Source organism: Cyprinus carpio, chromosome A3 (genome assembly GCF_018340385.1).
Source record: "Cyprinus carpio isolate SPL01 chromosome A3, ASM1834038v1, whole genome shotgun sequence".
NCBI classification, from domain to species: domain Eukaryota; kingdom Metazoa; phylum Chordata; class Actinopteri; order Cypriniformes; family Cyprinidae; genus Cyprinus; species Cyprinus carpio.
Window position 1 is genome coordinate 11,449,738 of NC_056574.1, and position 20,462 is coordinate 11,470,199.

General features: G+C 35.4%; 1 protein-coding gene and 1 long non-coding RNA gene across 2 annotated transcripts; both read left to right on the top strand.

Moving 5' to 3' along the window:
• Positions 1–2,013: 2,013 nt before the first annotated feature.
• On the top strand, positions 2,014–15,508 carry LOC109066363 (ral guanine nucleotide dissociation stimulator-like 1). The gene is made up of 17 exons (XM_042718473.1): positions 2,014–2,367; positions 5,926–6,200; positions 6,629–6,673; positions 6,937–7,106; positions 7,680–7,822; positions 7,909–8,115; positions 8,200–8,303; positions 8,455–8,539; positions 9,348–9,419; positions 9,517–9,603; positions 10,700–10,732; positions 11,092–11,213; positions 11,426–11,518; positions 11,626–11,749; positions 12,820–13,107; positions 14,164–14,278; positions 14,455–15,508. Exons 1-17 carry the CDS (start codon positions 2,344–2,346, stop codon positions 14,598–14,600), a joined length of 2,133 nt encoding a protein of 710 aa, XP_042574407.1. The 5' UTR covers positions 2,014–2,343; the 3' UTR covers positions 14,601–15,508.
• Positions 15,509–17,093: 1,585 nt separating this feature from the next.
• Positions 17,094–18,809, top strand: LOC122136212. Its single transcript, XR_006154025.1, has 3 exons — positions 17,094–17,351; positions 17,450–17,490; positions 18,407–18,809. It is a non-coding gene; the product is annotated as an uncharacterized LOC122136212 (long non-coding RNA).
• Positions 18,810–20,462: the final 1,653 nt, after the last annotated feature.

Sequence of the window (20,462 nt, forward strand, 5' to 3'; positions counted from 1 at the left end):
ATTAACACTATGGAGAAATTTCAAAATAGATTGAACTGAGCTAAATTTACTCAAATTCACTATATTTTAAAGTTTGTAAGATCTCTTGAACTCTTATGGAATTGTTATAGTTATAGCTTGTCTATCTAGCCAGAAAATGAAAATATTCTTAAATAGTAAAAATGGTAGAATATTAGATAATCACAGACCAATAGGAAATTTTTGTTGTTTTTCATATTTTATATGTTGAAAGAACTCTTATCGGGGTGTTATGATTGTCTTTTATCTGATCAGGAAAGAAAAAAAGTTTTCTGATGTTCTAGAAGAGTAGGAAAGTACTAAAATACAGAATGCCAGTCCCATAGGGAAGTTCTGTTGTGCTACAAATAACTATGGTGTTCAAACACATCGTCTTGAGTAACACTGTTTTCAAAGTGCCTAAACTCCCTCAACAATACAGAAGCACAGCTCCCACAGTGACCTGTAGATGCTTCTCCATGAGACCCACATCTCCAGGGGCTGATGTCTTCCTGTTACAGCCAAACCCAGTTTTATTGAGCTCACATGCACATTGGGAGTTCAATCCAGAGCTCAGATTTCAAGTTATTGTTTATTAACACAGAATGTGGGTGTTATTGTGTGCTCAGCAAAAATGACATCATATTAGGATAGGTTTGTGGCCTTAGCTTGTCCTACCATTTTCACACAGCACCCGTGTCCTAATTACTGTTTGTTTCATTTCACTTCATTTTGCTTCGGAGATAAAACATGATTTGAGATTGGAAAATTCCACCTGCCCTCATAGTAATGAAGCACACATATCTCTACTAGTGTGTAAAATATTATTTGGCAAGATAGTGGCTGGATCAGATGATCGGCAGTGACGACAGTAACCCACGAGACACACGCTGAGCTCTTGGCCTCTTGTGCACCAACCAAAAAAGCCCTTCCCTCAGGCACTTCATCTCCAGCTCTGTAGTTTATGAGGATATAGAAGTAATATTTTGATGTAATATTGGCTGTCAGAGCCTTCGTAATATGATTGGTAAACAGAGTACCAATCAAAGTGTATTATGAAGTATACATTTTATATTCATATAGAAATTAAAATTTTATATACATTTATTGAACTCTATTATTATTATTATTATTATTATTATTATTATTATTATTATTATTATTATAGCATTACAGCAGCTACTGATGCATTTCATTAATTTTATGAAAATGCATCAGTAGCTGCTGTCAATGCCATAATATGAAATAATATAAAAGTTCAATAATAGTTCAATTATACACACACACACACACACACACACACACACACACACACACACATATGTATATAAATGTATGTGTGAGTGTATAACATTTATATATATATATTTAAATATATATATTTAAATATTAAAACTCATTTTGTATTGAAACATTGTCATTTTCTGTATGCATATCCTTATATATTTTTAGATATGTTAGTACCCTACATATAGGCAATGTTAAATATGTTCACTTTAAAAGTCTAATTAAAAGGCTTACAATATTGAAAAAAAAGGAGTGGTATGACCTTCATTCATTCATTTTTTTATTATTTTTATTTAAAAAAAGTAACCATTTTTTTCTTATGAATGCACGTGTCGATCAGGTCAAAAAAGTTAGGAAAACCTCATATTCATAATCACATAATAATAATTATTATTGTTTATAAATCTGATCGATGTCTTGTAGATCAGTACCAGGCGGTACGCCGACAAACTCTATAAAAGTAAGGTTATTTGTCACTTCATTTTACATTTCTAGATGTACAAACACAGCCTTCGTGTTTTCTTTAAATTATATTTCAGATAGTTAGATACGCTTAGCTGACAGCGCCTCGCAGCTTTCAGTCAGAAACTCCATTTAAAGTCATTAAATAATTCGCATACTGCTTTCAGTGTTAAAAATCAACATTTAGTTTCTGTGGTGTCACTTGTACAGTGTAGATGGTGAGATGCTTCCTCCTTTAACACCTCCCACTGTATGATGCCCTTCTGAGCGCAGGTGAAGCGACACATAGTGCGATAGTCTCAAAGCAAAGCTGTTCTACCACGATGCGTGTTTACAGGCGTTTCTGATAGCTAGAGGGAATATATAAGCTAATTATAGTTTATTTTTATATCTATGATAATCGCGTATCATTCAAAAAGGCTGTTTTATATGCAAGTGTAAGATGTTATAAACGGCGTGAGAACTTACAGGCTATGCAATCCTCAAGATACATGTTTGTTTTCTAGCGAAATGCTTTTGTTCTCTAAAAAGCAATTACCTTTTTCCGGTTATTTATGAAGATGGGAAGGATTATATGATAAAAGCATCCTCGTAGAAATGGGAAAAAGGGAGTTGACAATGGTAAGACAATGAATTATTTATTTCTTTTATCTATTTTTGAATGACAATTAGGTTACGTTATTGTTGTGCAAAGCATAAGTGTGTTGTTGAATTGAGTTGTATGTGTTGAATGCAGTGTATTGCTGTGGCCTGAATGCTCTTTAAACAGAGTAAGAGATCGCGTTCAGAAGAAGTGCTGTCCCAGCACCTGACAGATATACATCAGTGCTGACAGACAGGCAGTTCAGTGGGGGTCAGAGAGAGGGGCTTGACGTCACTGTTCAACTACAGTGTCATAGCTCGTCGGGGCAAGTTGTCACAAAAGCTATATATCAGTAACAGTTAGGGGGTTGAATTAAAAGTCCAAATATGATTTTTTTTTCTAGTAGTGGGTTTGTGCAGAATATATAGTATCAAGTAAATATCTAGTGCAAAAATATCTAGTTTTTTTTTTTTTTGTCAATGTATATATTTTTTTGTAATACTGTAAAACCACATTAACCTTTCTGTCTACTATTTTCCAAACTGTTACTTCCTCTATTTATTATTTTTTGTTTTGTGATAGTTGTGCACGAGTCCATTGTTTGTCCTGAACAGTTAAACTGCCCGCTGTTCTTCAGAAAAATCCTTCAGGTCCCACAAATTCTTTTGTTTCCAGCTTCTTTTGCGTATTTGAACCCTTTCCAACAATGACTGTATGATTTTGAGATCCACTTTTTCACATTGAGGACAACTGAGGGACACATATGCAACTGTTACAAAAGTTTCAAATGGTCACTGATGCTCCAGAATGAAGAATGATAATTATATACTGTATATACATACATATTGTTTAAGACATATTATGGTAAGAGCTTTATTTTAACATTTGACATGAAACCTGTTTTACGTTTTGTTTCTATCACATTTGTCTCATTGTGCTAACTAACTAATTAACACCAGCCACCAGTTTGTGCCCAGCATTGTGTGTCATGTGCCTCTGTTTAGTCTGCTGTGAGATTTGGCCTGGTGAATGTGAGCAACACACATTAAGCCTAAGTAAATGACCTAGTCAGCAACAACAGTTCCAGTCCAGCTTTTGTTGAATAGCTTATTTTGTGTAGAGGAAAAAAAATGTATGGGCCAGTTCTGTGCTGTACTGACAACAGACATGGTCTGGGCTGTTTGTTGGGTGTCAGAAAGTAGACATTATTCTTTTCCTAGTCCTTGAATAATAGCCATTTTCTCTCGTGTCCTGCTATCTGATGGCAATTGCCCATGAACTTGTGTGATCGAATGAAAAATGTTATGAATGTGTCTACAGTAACCATTAACGTGCTGATTAGAGGAGATATGGAGCTGAAAGAGCACTGAGAATGGGAATGTTTTGGAAACAGGACAGATGTTAAAAAGGTTTAAAATTACTTTTGAGAAAGAATCAGTGTGTATGTCATATTATGCAGCTTTAATGAAATGTTTTGTATATATAATGATATGTTTTGTGTCCCAGGTGCATGTCCTTTGAACTGAAGTGCTGTTGCTCTTGTGGACAGCTTCTCATTAGCTGTAGTGTTTGTTCACTGGGATAAATCAAAAAGCACTTTATTTTGCTTTTTCATCAGGAAAGACTCATGTAAACAGATTGTGAGTTATAATAGCTGTAGTTATTAGCAATTGCTGAGGCAGACATGCTTTTTCAAATAGCCATTGCCACAAAACAAGAGTTTTAAACTTTGCTGGGCACCCAGAAAACTCTAGTGAATTCCTAGCAACCACTTAGCAACTGTGTAGCATGCCCTGGCAACCCACAACATCATGGTGTCATGTTGGTGAACTTGGGATATAGTCCTTACCTAGAAACCACTCAGAACACCCTAGCAACCCCTTAGAACACCATAGCATCTGCATAGCAATGCCTTTCCAACCCACAACACATAGCGTCTTACTGGTGAACTCTGGATATACTCCTTACCTAGCAACCATCTAGAACACCATAGCAACTGCATAGCAATGCTTTGCCAACCCACAACACCATGGTGTCGTGCTGGTTAACTTTTGATACACTCCTTACCTAACAACCACCCAGAACACCCTAGCAACACAACACCATGGTGTCGTGCTGGTTAACTTTTACCTTTTCAACCCACAACACAAAAGCATCATGCTGGTGAACTTTGGATACACTCTTCAATTAGCAACCACCCAGAACATCCTAGCAACCACTTAGGACACCATATAGAAACTGCTTAGCAACGCTCTGGCAACCCACAACACACCACATAGCATTTCATGCTGGTAAACTTTGCATACACACTTCACTTAGCAACCACCCAGAACACTTTAGAAACATCCTAGCAACTACTTAGAACACTGTAGCAACTGTGTAGCAACACTTTGGCAACCCACACTAACATAGTTTCATGCTGGTGAACTTTTGGATACACCCTGGTGACATCCTAGCAACCCCTTATAACAGTGGTTCTCATAAACAGGCCTGGCGTTAAATTCAAGTCTCGCACACTCGCAAGAATGGCAATGCCCTGGCAATCCACCACTCTTGGCTTTTGATACACTCCTTACCTAACAACCACCCAGAACACCCTAGCAACTGCGTAGCAACATGCTTTACCACCTATTATTCCTTTTTCTTGTTTTCAAGTACAGTTTCATTCTGTTGAAGCTTTGGATTTGAACAGTAGTCTCTTGTTTTGCTTGCTTGTTTTCACATCTTCAGTTCTCCTCTTGCTTATCATTTTAACTCGTCAATAATGGGCTGTAATTGGTAGTTTGGAGTGTCACAGCCGCTCATAATAGTAGTTAAGCATAAGCACATAACCCATACTCAGCAGGAGGAGTGATCCTTGCTCAGAATGGCTCAGGTGTGCTCGTGTGGACTTGCCCTACTGTTATAGTCACATCAGCTGCTCGTCAGCCAGCTGAAGCATGTCATAATCACACTTTGTCCTCATGTCTGTGGTTTGCAAATCCATGCTGCTTTTAGCTGACAGGCTGGTCACCAGTGTGGTTTTACAAACAATGCATCACAGAAATATATTACATCTTAAAATATATTCAAATAGAAAACAGCTATTTTAAATCGTAATAATATTTCACAATATTACTGTTTTTACTGTACTTTTGATCAAATAAATGAAGCCTTGGTGAGCAGAAGATACTTCTTTTTAAAATAATTTTTGAAAGTTAGTGTCTGTTTTTTTTTTTTTTACTTTTGAACAGTAGTGTATGTTTTAGGTGTTGTAACTGTGACACAAACTGTCATTGATTTGTTTATGTTTTCAGCATGATTAATCACTTCTCATGATGTCATAAATTTAATATAGTCTCTCAATTATATAAATAGTTCCCTCAAAAATTACAATTCTATCATTGTTTATCTACTCACCCTAGTACAATTCTTTAAAAAAAAACCTCCTTTTGAAAAAACAATCCAGTATAAATTTGGAACAACGTGGATAAGTAAATAGCCTATAGAAAATCATAAGAAAAATTTATATTTTTTCAGTGAACTACAGTATATTATTTTTTTGAAAAATACAATTATTCGTTTTTTTTTTTTTTTTTTTTTTTTTTTTGGCAAAGGAGCCTGTTCAAGAGTGGGGTGAGGAGCATGAAGATGGGGCGGTGTTTGGGATCACCCTGCGCAGAGAGCCAGTCCAGCAGTCAGCCGATCCCACAGAGGCTTTCGTTCAGTACCGAACATGTAAAGTACGCAGGTTAAAAGCGGCCACGCTAGACAAGCTGGTCTCTCACCTTCTGGACCCCTGCTGTCAGGAGCAAGACTACAGCAGGATACTGCTGTCCACGTATCGCACCTTCACCAGCTCCAACAAACTCATCGAGATGCTCTTCCAGAGGTGTGTGTGTTTAGATGTATGCACACTAATATGAATGCAGTGTCCACATAAACCTAATTACACTGAATGATCGATTTTTTGTTTTCCATTTTTATTTAATGCACTATTTTTATTTGTCACACTTTATTTATTTATTAGTTTTGCTTCTCTAGCAAATTCATCTTTTAGATACTTTTACTGAAAAACAATGCAGATACTAATAAATAAAGGTTTTAAGCAGTTTTGCGTCAGTCTTTCAGTCAAACTTGAACATGTAAAATGTAAAGGTGTGTCTTGGTAGTTTGATTTATAGCTACTGTCTCTTATTACTCTGTTTTGTCAATAAGGCTTTACGACAAGAAGTCTTAAAATAATTAAGCACCACACAGTACTAGTAATGTTTATATATAAATAGTATTTGTAAAGAATTTGACTTTTTTTTCAAATAGGGACAACCTTGTCTCTGCGCTTGACAGCACCAATAATCCTAACAGGTAAAACTATACTCGGAAAATGGGATGTCTGATAAACCTTTTATGTACAGTAGACCTTGATTAAATTGTCAATTTGTGTGTGTGTGTGTGTATGTGTGTATGTGTGTGTATATTGTATATATATATATATATATATATATATATATATATATATATATATATATATATATAATATATATATACTGTATATAAACACTGGCTCTACATGTGTACAGTTGCTGTAATACAGCTTCAGTGTATATATTTATTTGGTTCCCTCATAGCTCCTTGTGGACTGTGCTTCAGATGTGGTTGGAGGAGTACAGTGATGATTTGAGGGACGCTCCCATGCACTCGTCACTGCGTCTCATGTGCTTGCAGTTGAGAGGACACGCTGCTCTCTTCCCGCTGGCCAAGCGCTATGAAACACTCCTTGAGAAATTCCAGGCTGAAGGTCATTGTTGAATAATGTATTGTGAATGATCACTTTTATCATGTTCTTTCAATTCTTCTATTCATTAAAGAATCCTGAAAAAATGTATTACAGTTTCCACAAAAATATAAATCCGCACAACTGTTTTCAGCATTGATAATCATAAGAAATGTTTCTTGATCATCAAATCAGAACTGATTGTCAGAATGATTTCTGAAGGATCATATGACACTGAAGACTGCAGTTAATAATGCTGAAAATTCAGCTTTGATCACAGGAATAAATAATTAATCCTATATTTATATATCCCATATTTAATCCCATCTTTTTTGCAGTTAACCTAATTAACAAATAACAAATGGATGTTTAAATGTTTTTTTTATTAATTTTTATTTGATTTATATATGAATTTACACACTTGTGTTTATAAATGCACAAATACTGTGTATAGTCTCTCAGTTACATAGATAATTGATGGATTATATATTGAAATTTATCACCTTTTTTTATTTGACGTGCAAATACATTTTTTATTTATTGTAATAGGCTGATCACATTCAGCCTCTTGAATCAGTCTGTCTTTTGCACATCCAGATGTTGTGGCAGGTGGTCCAGTTGATCATATAGAAGAATCAGCTTTGAATAAGGAGGAGAGAGACTTTGAGTCAGATAACCTAATGGATTTCCTGGGTTTCTCCATTACGGATGTAGCCGAACAGCTCACTCGAATGGATGCTGTGAGTGCCAGTGTTTCATAGCTTGCTTCTGCTTGACTCCTTATGGTTATATTGACTTGTAAGGTTTGTTTTCTTGATGTTTGTAGGACCTGTTCATGAAGGTGGTCCCTTTCCAATGTCTGGGCTGTGTGTGGTCTCAACGGGACAAGAAAGAGAACCTCTCACCCACTGTTTGGGCCACCATCACCCAATTTAATGCAGTCACCAGCTGGGTCATCACTTCTCTGCTTCGATCCTCGTCTTCTGCCACACAAAGAGCCAAAGTCATTGAAAAATGGGTTCGGATTGCACAGGTTTGCTCTTTTTAGAGATGGGTGGAGGTTTAAAAGATCTTCAGTGTTTCAGAGTTACTCTCATGCTGTATTTATTTCACGTAGGGGTGCAGAGAGCTGAAGAACTTCTCTTCTCTTAAGGCCATTTTATCTGCCCTTCAGTCCGACCCCATCTACACACTAAGGAAAACGTGGGCTGCTCTCAGCAGGTACAGACTGCACAAATGTTATGTCACTGTAGTCACGTATAGCTGGTTTTGTTCTCCGTGTAGTTTTTCCAGCAACTTAGTAGAAAACCATTTAACCATATAATATGGTTAAGCCATATTTTGTTGTAAATCTCTGATTCTGTTTCTCCAGAGAGGCCATGTCTGTCTTTGAGAACCTGTGTAAAACATTCCCAGATGAGAACTGTGTTCTGACCAGCCGAGAAATCTTTGTGGATGTAAGCTGTCAACACATCAGTGTTATTTTAGTATTATTTATATACTGTTATAGTATATAGATTTAACATTTAGAATTTTAAAAATGATTTTTATTTTAAGTACTTGGGTGTTTTGTGTTTATAATTTAAATGGAGGTGAGGGGAAGTGGCATGTTTTGAACAGAGCTGTTTTTGACAAGGTAAAAAGAGTGTTGTTTTACACGAGCGCTGAGGAACTTTAACCAGAGTATGTTGTAGACATTCATGAAGACCCTAAAGAATCACACTAACTTGTGAAAAATGGCATCCAATGTTCCTTTTAACAATAACAACACTAGAACATTGTGCTACCTGATGAAAAGACTGTTAGCATTAAGCATTTCCTTTAAAACCATATAATCACGGTAATTCAGTATGCTTTGAATAGACTTTGAATCGGTGTTTTTATGCAGGTTTTTGAAATCAGATCAAGCAACATGTGAATTTAATTTAGCATTCTTTTGAAATTTCAAGTGGAACACATTTGATTTCTAATTTGGAGTTCTTTTCTTAATCCACTTATGATATTATGGTCTGAGACACTAAAGATCACTTTATGATCTTGACTACTTTGTTCGGCCAGAGTGTGCTGGGATTATCAGAGCAATGACCTGATCTCAGAGTTCATGTGAAAGCACTATTCTTATTACCGATGAGCGAAAAACAAAGGGCCTCATTTCTAATTATTTATTTGACCGTTTCACCCAGTATTTGTTTGTGCTGTGCGTTTTTATAATTATTAGAGTGTCACATCTTAGCTTGACATCATGCTATTTCTCACATGTTTTAGGATGGGAGTCAAGCTGACATGGATAACACTAACACAAAAACATCCAAGAGATGCCCTTTAACAAAACAGATGGTAAAGATGATGACAATTGACACACTTTTTATATTCAGTAATCAGTGTTTTACGGTGATGCTGTTCAGGTGATTAATAGTGGCGTGATTTCTTACAGAGCTCAACTGGAGGGACAGTTCCATATCTGGGGACATACCTTACAGTACTGAACATGCTGGACACTGCCCTGCCAGACACCGTGGAGGTGAGGTTCGAATCATGTTTGTTTAGAAATGATGGACTGCTTGCCTTTATTAGTGATGCCCATACTATTACATTTCTGTCACTTAGCAAACACCTAGCAGCCATACCCTAGCACAGAATGCCCTAAAACACCCCAGAGACCCTACCAGCTACACAACTGGGCACTAAAATCAGCAGAACAGCACACCATGGCCATTCAGAACACCCTAGCAACAACTTAGCAACACTCAGAATTGAAAACACACACAGAACATGGTAGCAACTCTCAGAATACCTCTAGCAGAAGATGTGCTTAAACACTCACAACACCCTAACAGCCACATTATTATGTGCTAAAAACACACAGAACACCCTAGTAACTACCTTGCAGCCACTTCGAAACATCCTTATGGTCACTAGGAACATCTAGGAACTTAAATGTTCCTAGTAACCATCCAGATCACCCTAGCAACACCCTAGCATCTCCCTAGCAACACTATGACTACCCTAGCAGAGAATGTGCTAAAAGCCACTCAGAATATCATAGTAGCTGCAGTACAATCTGATCAAAAATCATGCACAACACCTTAGAAACACTCTAATGACTAGACAGAACACCCTAGCAACACCATAGCAACAATATAGCAATGTCCTAGCAACACTCAAACTACTCTAGCAGAGAATGTGCCATAAAATACTCAAAACATCATAGTAGTTGCATTACTATGCGCTTAAATATCATGAACAAAACCCTAGCAAAGCTCTACTGACCAGCCAGAACACCCTAGCAACACCCTAGCAACACTCAGACTACTTAGAAAATGTGCTAAAACCAATCAGATCAATCAGAAATAGTATAGCTGCATTACAATATGCACAACACCCTAGCAACACTCTAGTGACCAGCCAGAACACCCTAGCAACTGCATGGCAACTGTGGAATTTTTTTTTTTAAAACACCTTAGCAGGCACCGAGCAACACCTTGATTTTTGTATCACTCACATTTTCTTTTGAAAATGTAAAATAGTTTTTTTATATCAATTTTTAATTTGGCTGCACATGCAAAAATTTTCATTAATGTATCATTTTGATTGATTTCTGTACATACTATCAACAGGGTGGCCTCATTAATTTTGAAAAGAGGAGACGGGTGAGTCCTTCTCTTTGTTTATCTTCTTAACAGTCTTATTAAACATAGCCAAGGTTAGCCATCTTCGTCCAGATGTTGTTGTTGTTATAGATTTGGTGTTATCTTAAAGAGCTCATTCTGAACAATCATGAAGTCCTCTTTAAAGCGTCGGCTTGACGTTGGCGCCGTAGAGATAGACTTATGTTTACAGAGCTCTTCTTCTGAAGGCGTACTGATATTAATATCATGACGAATTATTTGTGCATGGTGTGTTACGTAACAGTCATGGCTTTGTTCCTTGTATTCCTCTTTAATCTCTTGCTCTGTATACTGTTGCTTTGCCTCTTCTTTTCATGGGAATTACTCCCACTGTTTTGCAGGAATATGAGATTTTAAGGCAGATCCGTCAGCTGCAGGCCTCGTGTTCCCAGTATGTTTTACCCCATCATCCTCAGATCGCTGCATGGCTACAGAGTCAGAAACTGCTGTCGGATCAGGAGAGGTGAGACTCATCATACGAGGTTGAGTCATGATAGATTTATGAAAGTGGTGGGTAAATGTATGTAGGAAATTGTAGGTCCTTTTTTGAGGTTATGCAATTAATATCAATGTCAATGTCATTTCATTCATAAAAAAAACAATTAGAAACAACATAGATCACATTTCCCCAAAATTCTGTCTTTTCCTACATTTGATATGTGTCACTGTCCTCAGCTATGAATTTTCCAGACAGCTGGAGGCTCCTCATGACACTTCTCCATCAAACAGCGGCTGGAGTCCCCGAACTCTCACCAAAAAGCTCTCTTCGTGAGTATAAGTCCAGCTTAGTGTCATTTTTACTTAAGTTTACAGCAACTGTCCTGTTATCTGCAAGCTTTCATTTGCAGTAATATAGCAAACATCTGTGTTTGCAGGCTCTTGTCAGGGAACGAGGAGTCCAAAAATAACTCAGACCAGATCAGTGTGTCCTCGTCAGGATCCAGCAGCTCTGAAACTGAGGAAATATCTGCTGCTCAATCACCGTCTTTTATATCACCGGTACTTTTGTGCGCACACACATTTACATTTATTCATTTAGACTCTTTCATTTAGTGCATTATCAAAAAAAGTGCAAAATCAAATTTTTTCAGAAGGGACTTTCAGTTCTTAATCCTAATAAAATGAGCTATCATTACAATTATTTTAATACACCACTTGTCATATTTAGATCATTTTTTAGTCAACACTGACAATATTTTTTAAGCAGAGAATCAGCATATTATAATGATTTCTGAAGGATCATGTGACACTGAAGACTGGAGTAATGATGCTGAAAATTCAGCTTTGCATGACAGAAATAAATTGCATTTTAAAATATATTTAACTAGAACACAGCTAGTTTAAAATGTAATAATATTTTACAACATTACAGTTTTTACTGTATTTTTGATCAAGCAATTGCAGCCTTGGTGAGCCATTTTATGTCTTTTAAGGTCATCAAGATGTTCACTTCTAAGGTCTTTGACATCATTTCCTACAGACAGCTAAAGTTTCTGTCCTTTTTTTTAATGTCTCATGCGTTAACGTTGCTGTCATGTTTTGAGCACAGCATTAAAAAAGTAAAGTGTCCTTTGTGTCAGAGGAGTCATGTCCTCTGTACTGTATTCAGGGACAGACAGACGTCAACACTCAAATGCTTCAAATTCTTGGAAATTTTTGTCTTAATCGCTTCTATCATTTGAAGTTGCTGTTCAGTTCATATATGCTCCTTTACAACATTACATTCATGCATTTGGCTGTATGTATCCACGCCACATTTTAACAAGAATTGAACCCAAAACCTTTGTGTATCCAGCAGCATCCTCTATTTTCTATGTAGCTAGTTTTCATGCTTACTATAATAACAATTTAAACTCAAAACAACAAAACTGATGTAATATTATCATTCAGGCAATATAATGACCATTCAACTCTACATGATCCCTTACAAAGTTAAGTCACCTGGTATTTTTATCTATATCTAATCATCCAAATCTGTTTGTGCCAGTCCTGAACTGTTGATAATGATTGTGATGGTGTCTTATGATAAAAGTGGCTCTGAAATGTGACTGTCTCCTCTCATCTCATAGGCTCTTACCAGCTGCAGTCAGAACACTGAGGCTTTTCCCTCGTCTTCCTCTCCTGATTCCTCTACCATGTCTAGTTCATCCTCCAGCTCACAGCAGGACCTCAACCTGAATCCATCTTCCTCCTCCTCCTCTGCTTCAGCATCAGCTGACCCTCACCTGGTCTCCTCCCACAAGCGCTCAGTCTCCATGACCTCACTGCCCTTCTACAACAGGCAGGTGGATGACTCCTGCATCATCAGGGTCAGTGTGGAGTTCTGCAACAATGGTAACATGTACAAGAGCATACTGGTAAGTATGGGACAGGAAAGCGGTAACTATAGATATTGTACAGCGTCTATTAAATATTTAAACGATTAAATAATTTAAAAGTAAAATGTTATATATGTGTAAACAATAACTTAATTAAATTATTAATTAATAATATAATAATAATAATATTAATAATAATTTATTTATGTATAATTATTATTATTTTATTATATGTAAATATTAGTGCTGTCAAATGATTAATTGCATCCAAAATAAAAGTTTTTGTTTACATTATATATGAATGTGTACTGTGTATATTTATTATGTATATATAAAAACACACATACAGTATATATTTAGAAAATATTTACATTTATACATTTCTATATATATAAATTTCATTTTTCTTAAATATATACATGCACGTGTTTGTATTTATATATATATATATATATGCATAATGAATATACACAGTACACACTCGTATATTATGTAAACAAAAACTTTTATTTTGGATGTGATTAATCGTGATTAATCATTTGAAAGCACTAGTAAACTAAATGTATAATAAAAATTTGCTATTATGAAAAAACAACTGTTTAGAGTATCATAATGGAAATAAACTATCATAGAGATTTCATTTGACCTTCAACAAATGCTCTATCAAAACCAAAGTGGAAATTTTCTTTTAGATACTCAACTTAATTAGTATTCATTACAGAGCCTACTAAAATGCATTAAATGCTATTTATAAGTGCAATTTAGCACCTTCTTTATTAGCTACTTCATCATCATCATCATCATCATCAAATGCATAATCAACAAGCTGTGTAAAAGGTTATTGTTAGTTAAATATAAATCTAATTATTGATATAATTCAAAGAAAATCTAGGAGTCATTTGTGCTTAAATCCACATCTTTCAGAACCCGTTCTTTGAGTAAACATACGTATCCTCTTCTGCTGAATATCAACCACTAAAGATTGTGGAATATTTCTTTTAAGTTTCTGTAAATATTTAGCAAAAACTGGATGGTTTCTGTTCTTTCTCAGCTGGCTTTTATGATTTTTTATTTTTTTTTTGAATTCTTGCTCAGTTGACCAGTCAGGATAAGACGGCCCGGGTGATCCAGAGAGCTTTGCAAAAACACAACCTGGAGGATGTTAGTGAGCAGGACTTCACCCTCGTACAAGTTCTGGCCCAAGGCAGAGGTACTGAAAACTGATTTAAATAAATAAAATGTGTTATTAGTGAAATCAGAGACAGTTCTAACACCCACTATATATGTTTAGATTAAAACTTTGAATGTAAGGTTAATCTTCTGATGTTTATGAAAGATAATGCACATATGCAATGTTTATAATCCATATGTATATTTTTGTTGTAGAGCTGCATATTCCAGAAAAGGCCAACGTATATTATGCCATGTCTACATCAGCCAACTACGACTTCGTTCTACGTCAATGCCCAAAAGGCCAAAGGAAACAACTCATTCGCTCTGTTTCACTGTCATCAGGACAAGCCACAAAATAAAAGCAGATTCAGCTCTGATTCTGGAAAACCTTTTCTGCACAGTTGCTGAAAACTGTCAAGATATGTCATTTAAACACAAATGGAGATGTCTGAGATTGAAAACAAGTCATTTTAAAGGAAAAATTACTATTTCTAGTCCACATTTCACCTTGGGAGTTGATGAAGACTTTATGAGGCGGCATTTGCAAGCCGTTTTACTCAAGTAACATGCACTAATGAACCATGCATGATAAAACATGAAGTAAATAGCATCAATGATGTTAACTGTAGAGCTCTGCAATGGAAAGGCAAATATCATGAGTTCAGTTTCATGAATTCATAACCCAGGTGCTTTAAATTGTTTTCCGTGACAAGAGACAGATAACAGAATTCCTCACTTTCAGTGCAGTGATAATGGAATGAAGCAAAGTTTCTCAATGACCTTCAACTCTCATTCTTTGACTGCCATAATGAGACAGTCTAACCAGATACACTGTACAATAATGTGCTAACTTTGAATAAAAACACAGTCATACTCCTAGAGGCCTGGGATGAGACTTTTTTTAAAGGTCAGTGTCTGTAGAGACTGCCTGTGGATGACACATGATGAGTTCACAGTGTTCCTGATTACAGCATGATGATGGTATGTGTGAGAAGACGAGCCGCTTCAACAGGTGCAGTGACATTCCAGAGACATACCATCACATCCACTGTCATGGGGGATTGCATTTACCTGTCATGTGATGAATCCACTTTTAAAAAATATCATTTCTGATTTATTGTATGATGTACTGTGGCAGCATTACTGAACATTCAATGGATACTTTTATACCATGTCTTACTGTATATTCTCTTGACTCTCCACAGTCAGTCTGCTTTTATGGACTTTTACAAGCTCTTGCATAGTAAAAAAGAAGATAAATTATATTTGGACTTTTACAAGCTCTTGCATAGTAAAAAAGAAGATAAATTTTACAATACAATATGGTATTGTTTATATTAGTTTGTTATTATTTTTTACAATAAAATTTTTTAATTTGGTATTTGTTTAATATTTGCATTATTTTTATTTTTTATTTTATTTTATTTTATTTTATTTTATTTATTTTATTTTATTTTTTTTATTTATTTTATTTTATTATTTTTTTTTTTTATCTATTTTTCATTATTTTATTTATGTATTTGTTTCATTAATACATTGCATTAGTTTCTTTTAATATTCTGCATCTCTCAATGTAAAACAGAATTTAAATGGTTGCCAGTCAATGTACTGCAATAAACAATCTACACACTGAACTAAGATGGTTATGCACAGATTTATGTGGATTTGATGTGATGTAAAAATAGGCAGTCATGGCACTGAAATGAGCTAGAAAATACTTCCCATGACTGATTATGCTAACGGTTTCTACCACTAGCAAAATGCATCCACTTGCCCAATGTGGTAGACACCTAAACAGCCTTCTACTGAACCATGATTAACAAATATTAAAACATCTATTCAGTTTTGTATCCAGTTTTGTATTTCATTCTGAAGACCTGGACACAGTAATGTGTTAAGGATGGCATGGAGATATCAGTGAACTCAGCAGATCACATGCAGAGAAATAAATAAAGAAAACCTGAACTAAAAGATTCATGAAAAAGCTTTTGATTCTGATTCTGAAGAAATGGCACAAGCTTTGGTCTAAGCGGTAACAAAGATGAATTAATGTACAATATTGAGCCAAAAGCAAAGGCTGACAGTGCTGTGCTCTGCCCGTGGTCTTAAAATAGAAATAACCGCCGGATACCTTGTTTTAAAAACTTCTTTTTTCTCATTCCTAGACTAAGCTTTATCCATAATTCACATCCCAAATGAAGTTTCTGTCAGTTAGCCCCTACTACTGTAGATCTAGATCCAAAAGTCATCTTTGTATATTGATGGCCACTCATATATTTCAAAATTAAAAATACAAAAAATGCGCACACATCCCACAAACCCAAACAAGGCTCAGGTGCAGGACAAAAGAGACAAACTGAAGAAAAAACAAACGTAATGTCCGCACACCGATGGAACTGCTCCATAAAAAAATAGTTTATTGCAACGTTTGGAACAACTAGTAGAACTTCATGTGTTCCTCAGGCACAGACACTTTATATTTTTTTATGGTATTTTTGTTGATGTTATTGTCTTTTTGTATTGATTTTGTTATAAAAGTATAGAATAATATAACATCTTTTTTTAATTAAAAATGATTCCTCTAGTCTAGAGGGCTTAAATATGGAAGCCAGTTTCAACCACCTAAGAAAAAAAATTGAATAAATAAATAAATAAAAATAAATAAAAATAAAATAAAAATAAAAATAAAAAATTTAGGCAAAAAGTCTAAATTATAACTTACATAAGTTAGAATTACGAGCTAAAAAGTAATGAAATATGAAATGTGAATTAAGGCGAAAAAAAGACGCAGTGGCAGGAAAGTTTGATGACATAATTGATCACCACGTGATGTTTAGTGATTGACAGGGGCCTGAGTGATTGAGAAGCTCTAGTGATGCTCACTGATCTGTTTCAACGTGTTTCGAGGCGGTTTTCTACACCAACTCAGAGAAGAGACTTATCTAATACACTGCAGTAATAAAGGTGGTTTACCAGTCGTTTATTGAAAGCGTGTTAAAATAGAGACTGTAAACTGTAGCCATTAATAAGTAGCCATTTTAGCCAGTTGTTGCTAAAAAGTGCTGGACACAGCTAGAGCGGACATTATGGTTAAAGAGTCAAAGATTCATGTAAGTAGTCTAGTAAAAAAAAAAATCGATTGGTTACAAATTTGTCTAGTTTTTAGGGAACTGTTAAATTATATTTACATATGCTTTAATGTTGTCAGGTCAAGTAAAAGCAATGGAGGAGGATGAAAACAAGGCAGAGGTGAGTGAGATGGATGCACATGTTGGATGTTTTCAGTGTCGTCCAGGTCTGCATCTAATGGTATCTAGGTGTTTTATATGCTTTAATTTCACAGCTATGTCTACTTTATTTTTAGTTGTGCCCTAAAGCAGCTCAATGCAATTTTACCAAAATGTAAAATAAGTTTTGACTAGTAGAATTATCTGCAGGTGGATGTTTTCAGTGTCGTCCAGGTCTGCATCTAATGGTATCTAGGTGTTTTCTAAAGCAGCTCTTTTGACTAGTATTTAGGAGACAATGTAGGCTGCAGACTCCGTCAGTATCGGTAACAACGGTCACTTCGATCTCACCTATGTATGAATGCCTTTATGTAGCCTATTTTTATTGAAACGACTAGAAAAGTCATGCAATTTTACTGGCCGAAATCAAAACCCTAAAAATTATAATTTATGGTTGTGTTGTATAAATCCAAAGGGTGTCATACAGTGATATAAAACAACAGATTAAACGCGTATAAAAGAGAAACAAAGAAAAAGTGCAATGAGTGTGGAAAATTTTAATCAAGGCACAATGCATGAAAAATAAATGAAGTAACTATTTTGGCCACTAGATGGCAGAAAACAAAGCCTTTAGGGAACATGTCAACATATAGTTACAAGTTTTCGAAATTCTATTTTGTCATCTGGGTTCCCCTCATCGTCAACCTTTTTTTCCCCTTTTTTGCTTCTCACTTTGTGCTGAGATAATGTCTTATCCTCGATACCGTTGGTGCATGTCAGTGAAGTTTAACTTTATGGCAGAGGTGATGTTAATGTTTTCAAACTGAATGAAGAAACAGAAAGAATGTCAAACAGTTCGAGACAATGAGAGAGAACAGCGCTGCATTCCAGCATGTTCAGGGTGTCTGGGTGGAAAAGACTGACTCACTTTCTGGCAGATCTGTGGGGTTTTCAGTCCAGGCCCTGTGCCAGACAAGACAAGATCAGCTCCTGAGTCAGTGCTACATGCCCGGTCCAGGCAGGCCCTGAGTGGGCCACAGCGTGGGAGCAGACGGGGATATGGAGCACCCCACGATTAATCAGACCCAGTGCTCTGACAGTTTTACTGTGTCTACACTGAATGAGTGACGTGACAAAATTGGAATGATGAAATCAAGTTTTAGTGTTTCTTTGATTACCATGTTCTGGTTTTATTGTGCTACATTGTTCACTCTCAGTATAGATGAGAGTAAAACTGATTATTTTGACTGTAATTATTGAAATGTAATCTGATCTTAACTTTAGGTTTAACAAAACATGTAAATAATCCAAGGATATAACCACATACAATACTGTTTAAAAGTTTGCAGTTTAATGTTTTAGAAAGAAGTCTCTTCTGCTCACCAAGGCTGCATTTATTTGATCAAACAATACCATAAAAACAGTGAAAACTGTTAAATATTATTACAGTTTTAAAGAATGGTTTCTATTTGAATATATTTTAAGATGTAGTTTATTTCTGTGATGGCAAAGCTGAATTTTTCCCCCATTGTTTTTCAGGATTCTTTGAACAGGAAGTGCATTTCTTTTATATTCCTAGAAATCTTTTAACTGGTCTTTTCTGTCACTTTTCATCAATTTAGTGCATCCTTGTTAAATGGAAGTATTAATTTCTTTAATATTAAATCTTAGTGACCCCAGACTTTTAAACAGTAGTGCACTATGGATTTTAGGAGAACCAAAAGTAATAATTCAAGAATCAAAAACCCACACTGGTTGATCTCTAATCTAAATATTAAGTGGACATCTGCTGCTAAATGTCTATGGTATTTGTGACCATTCAAAATCAATTTTAACTGATATTTATTTCTTATTTTTCCATGTTTATCATTTGCATGCATTCAGCATTTCACTTTATTATAATCCATATTTCATTTAATTGGCTCTTTCCTGGAACTGGCCGGAAAGAGCCTTAAGAAAACAGCCATATAAAACACCAAAACATTACAAGATAAATTAGATAAGTTTTATTATAGCGATAAAGTTGTTTTCATCATGACCTTATCGTTACAGACCTACCGCCTTCATAGGAAGTCAACAATCTCGTAGTGACTATTCTTGTAATCGATGTTTGTTTTTCTTACCTGACACATACTTTCTATTTTGAGAGATAAATTGCCTTTTCACAAGGAAGCACGCGCAGACACAAGCACGTGGATGTATGGATGTGTTTATAAAGGAAGAGTACGTGCAAACAGACACGCATTTACTCACACTGTTTAAACACTCCCAACATTTATCATTACATACTTTTGTCCAAAATCATTTAACAGGAACTCACACACAGATACAAAACAGATTCAGTGAGAGTCAACCAGAATGTGTTCAAAAGAAAGCACTGGATCTCAGGGTGAGTCTCATGAAAATAAGTCTCGTGCAAGAACAGACTTGTTCACCACACACACTTATGTACTTAGGCTGACAGTTACAACCCACAGTCAAAAGCCCTGAAAAGAAAATCTTATTGTTTTAAACATATGCAAGTCTAGTCCACATGTAAATATATTCTCAATGTGTCCGGTTACAGTAATGAACAGCTGGCCTACATTAAAATCCTGACCCCTGTCTGGGGAATAACAATACCACGGTGCTGCATCATATCATGTGTGAAATGTTAGCAATTAAATAATCACTCAAATTATGAAACGATAGTCATTTTTAAGATACTTTTTTTTTCTTTTAAAGAAGTATCTTCTGTTCATTTATTTGATCAAAAATACAGTAAGACCAGCAATATTGTGAAATATTATTACACTTAAACTATTTTTTTTCTATTGTAATGTAATGTTTTAAAATATAATTAATTTTTGTAAAGGCAAAGCTGAATTTTTTAGCATCATTACTCCAGTCTTCAGTGTCACATGATCCTTTAGAAATCATTCTAATATGATGATTTGCTGCTCAAGAAACATTTATTTTCAATGTTGAAAAAGTTCGAAAGAACAGCATTTATTT

What these genes read in the sequence shown, in the direction of transcription:
- LOC109066363 (XM_042718473.1), top strand. Translation starts at nt 2,344, where the DNA reads ATGGGAAAAAGGGAGTTGACAATG. An exon ending in CTCACCAAAAAGCTCTCTTC is followed by an intron (nt 11,519 to 11,625) that starts GTGAGTATAAGT and finishes CTGTGTTTGCAG; the next exon opens with GCTCTTGTCAGGGAACGAGG. An exon ending in ACATGTACAAGAGCATACTG is followed by an intron (nt 13,108 to 14,163) that starts GTAAGTATGGGA and finishes ATTCTTGCTCAG; the next exon opens with TTGACCAGTCAGGATAAGAC.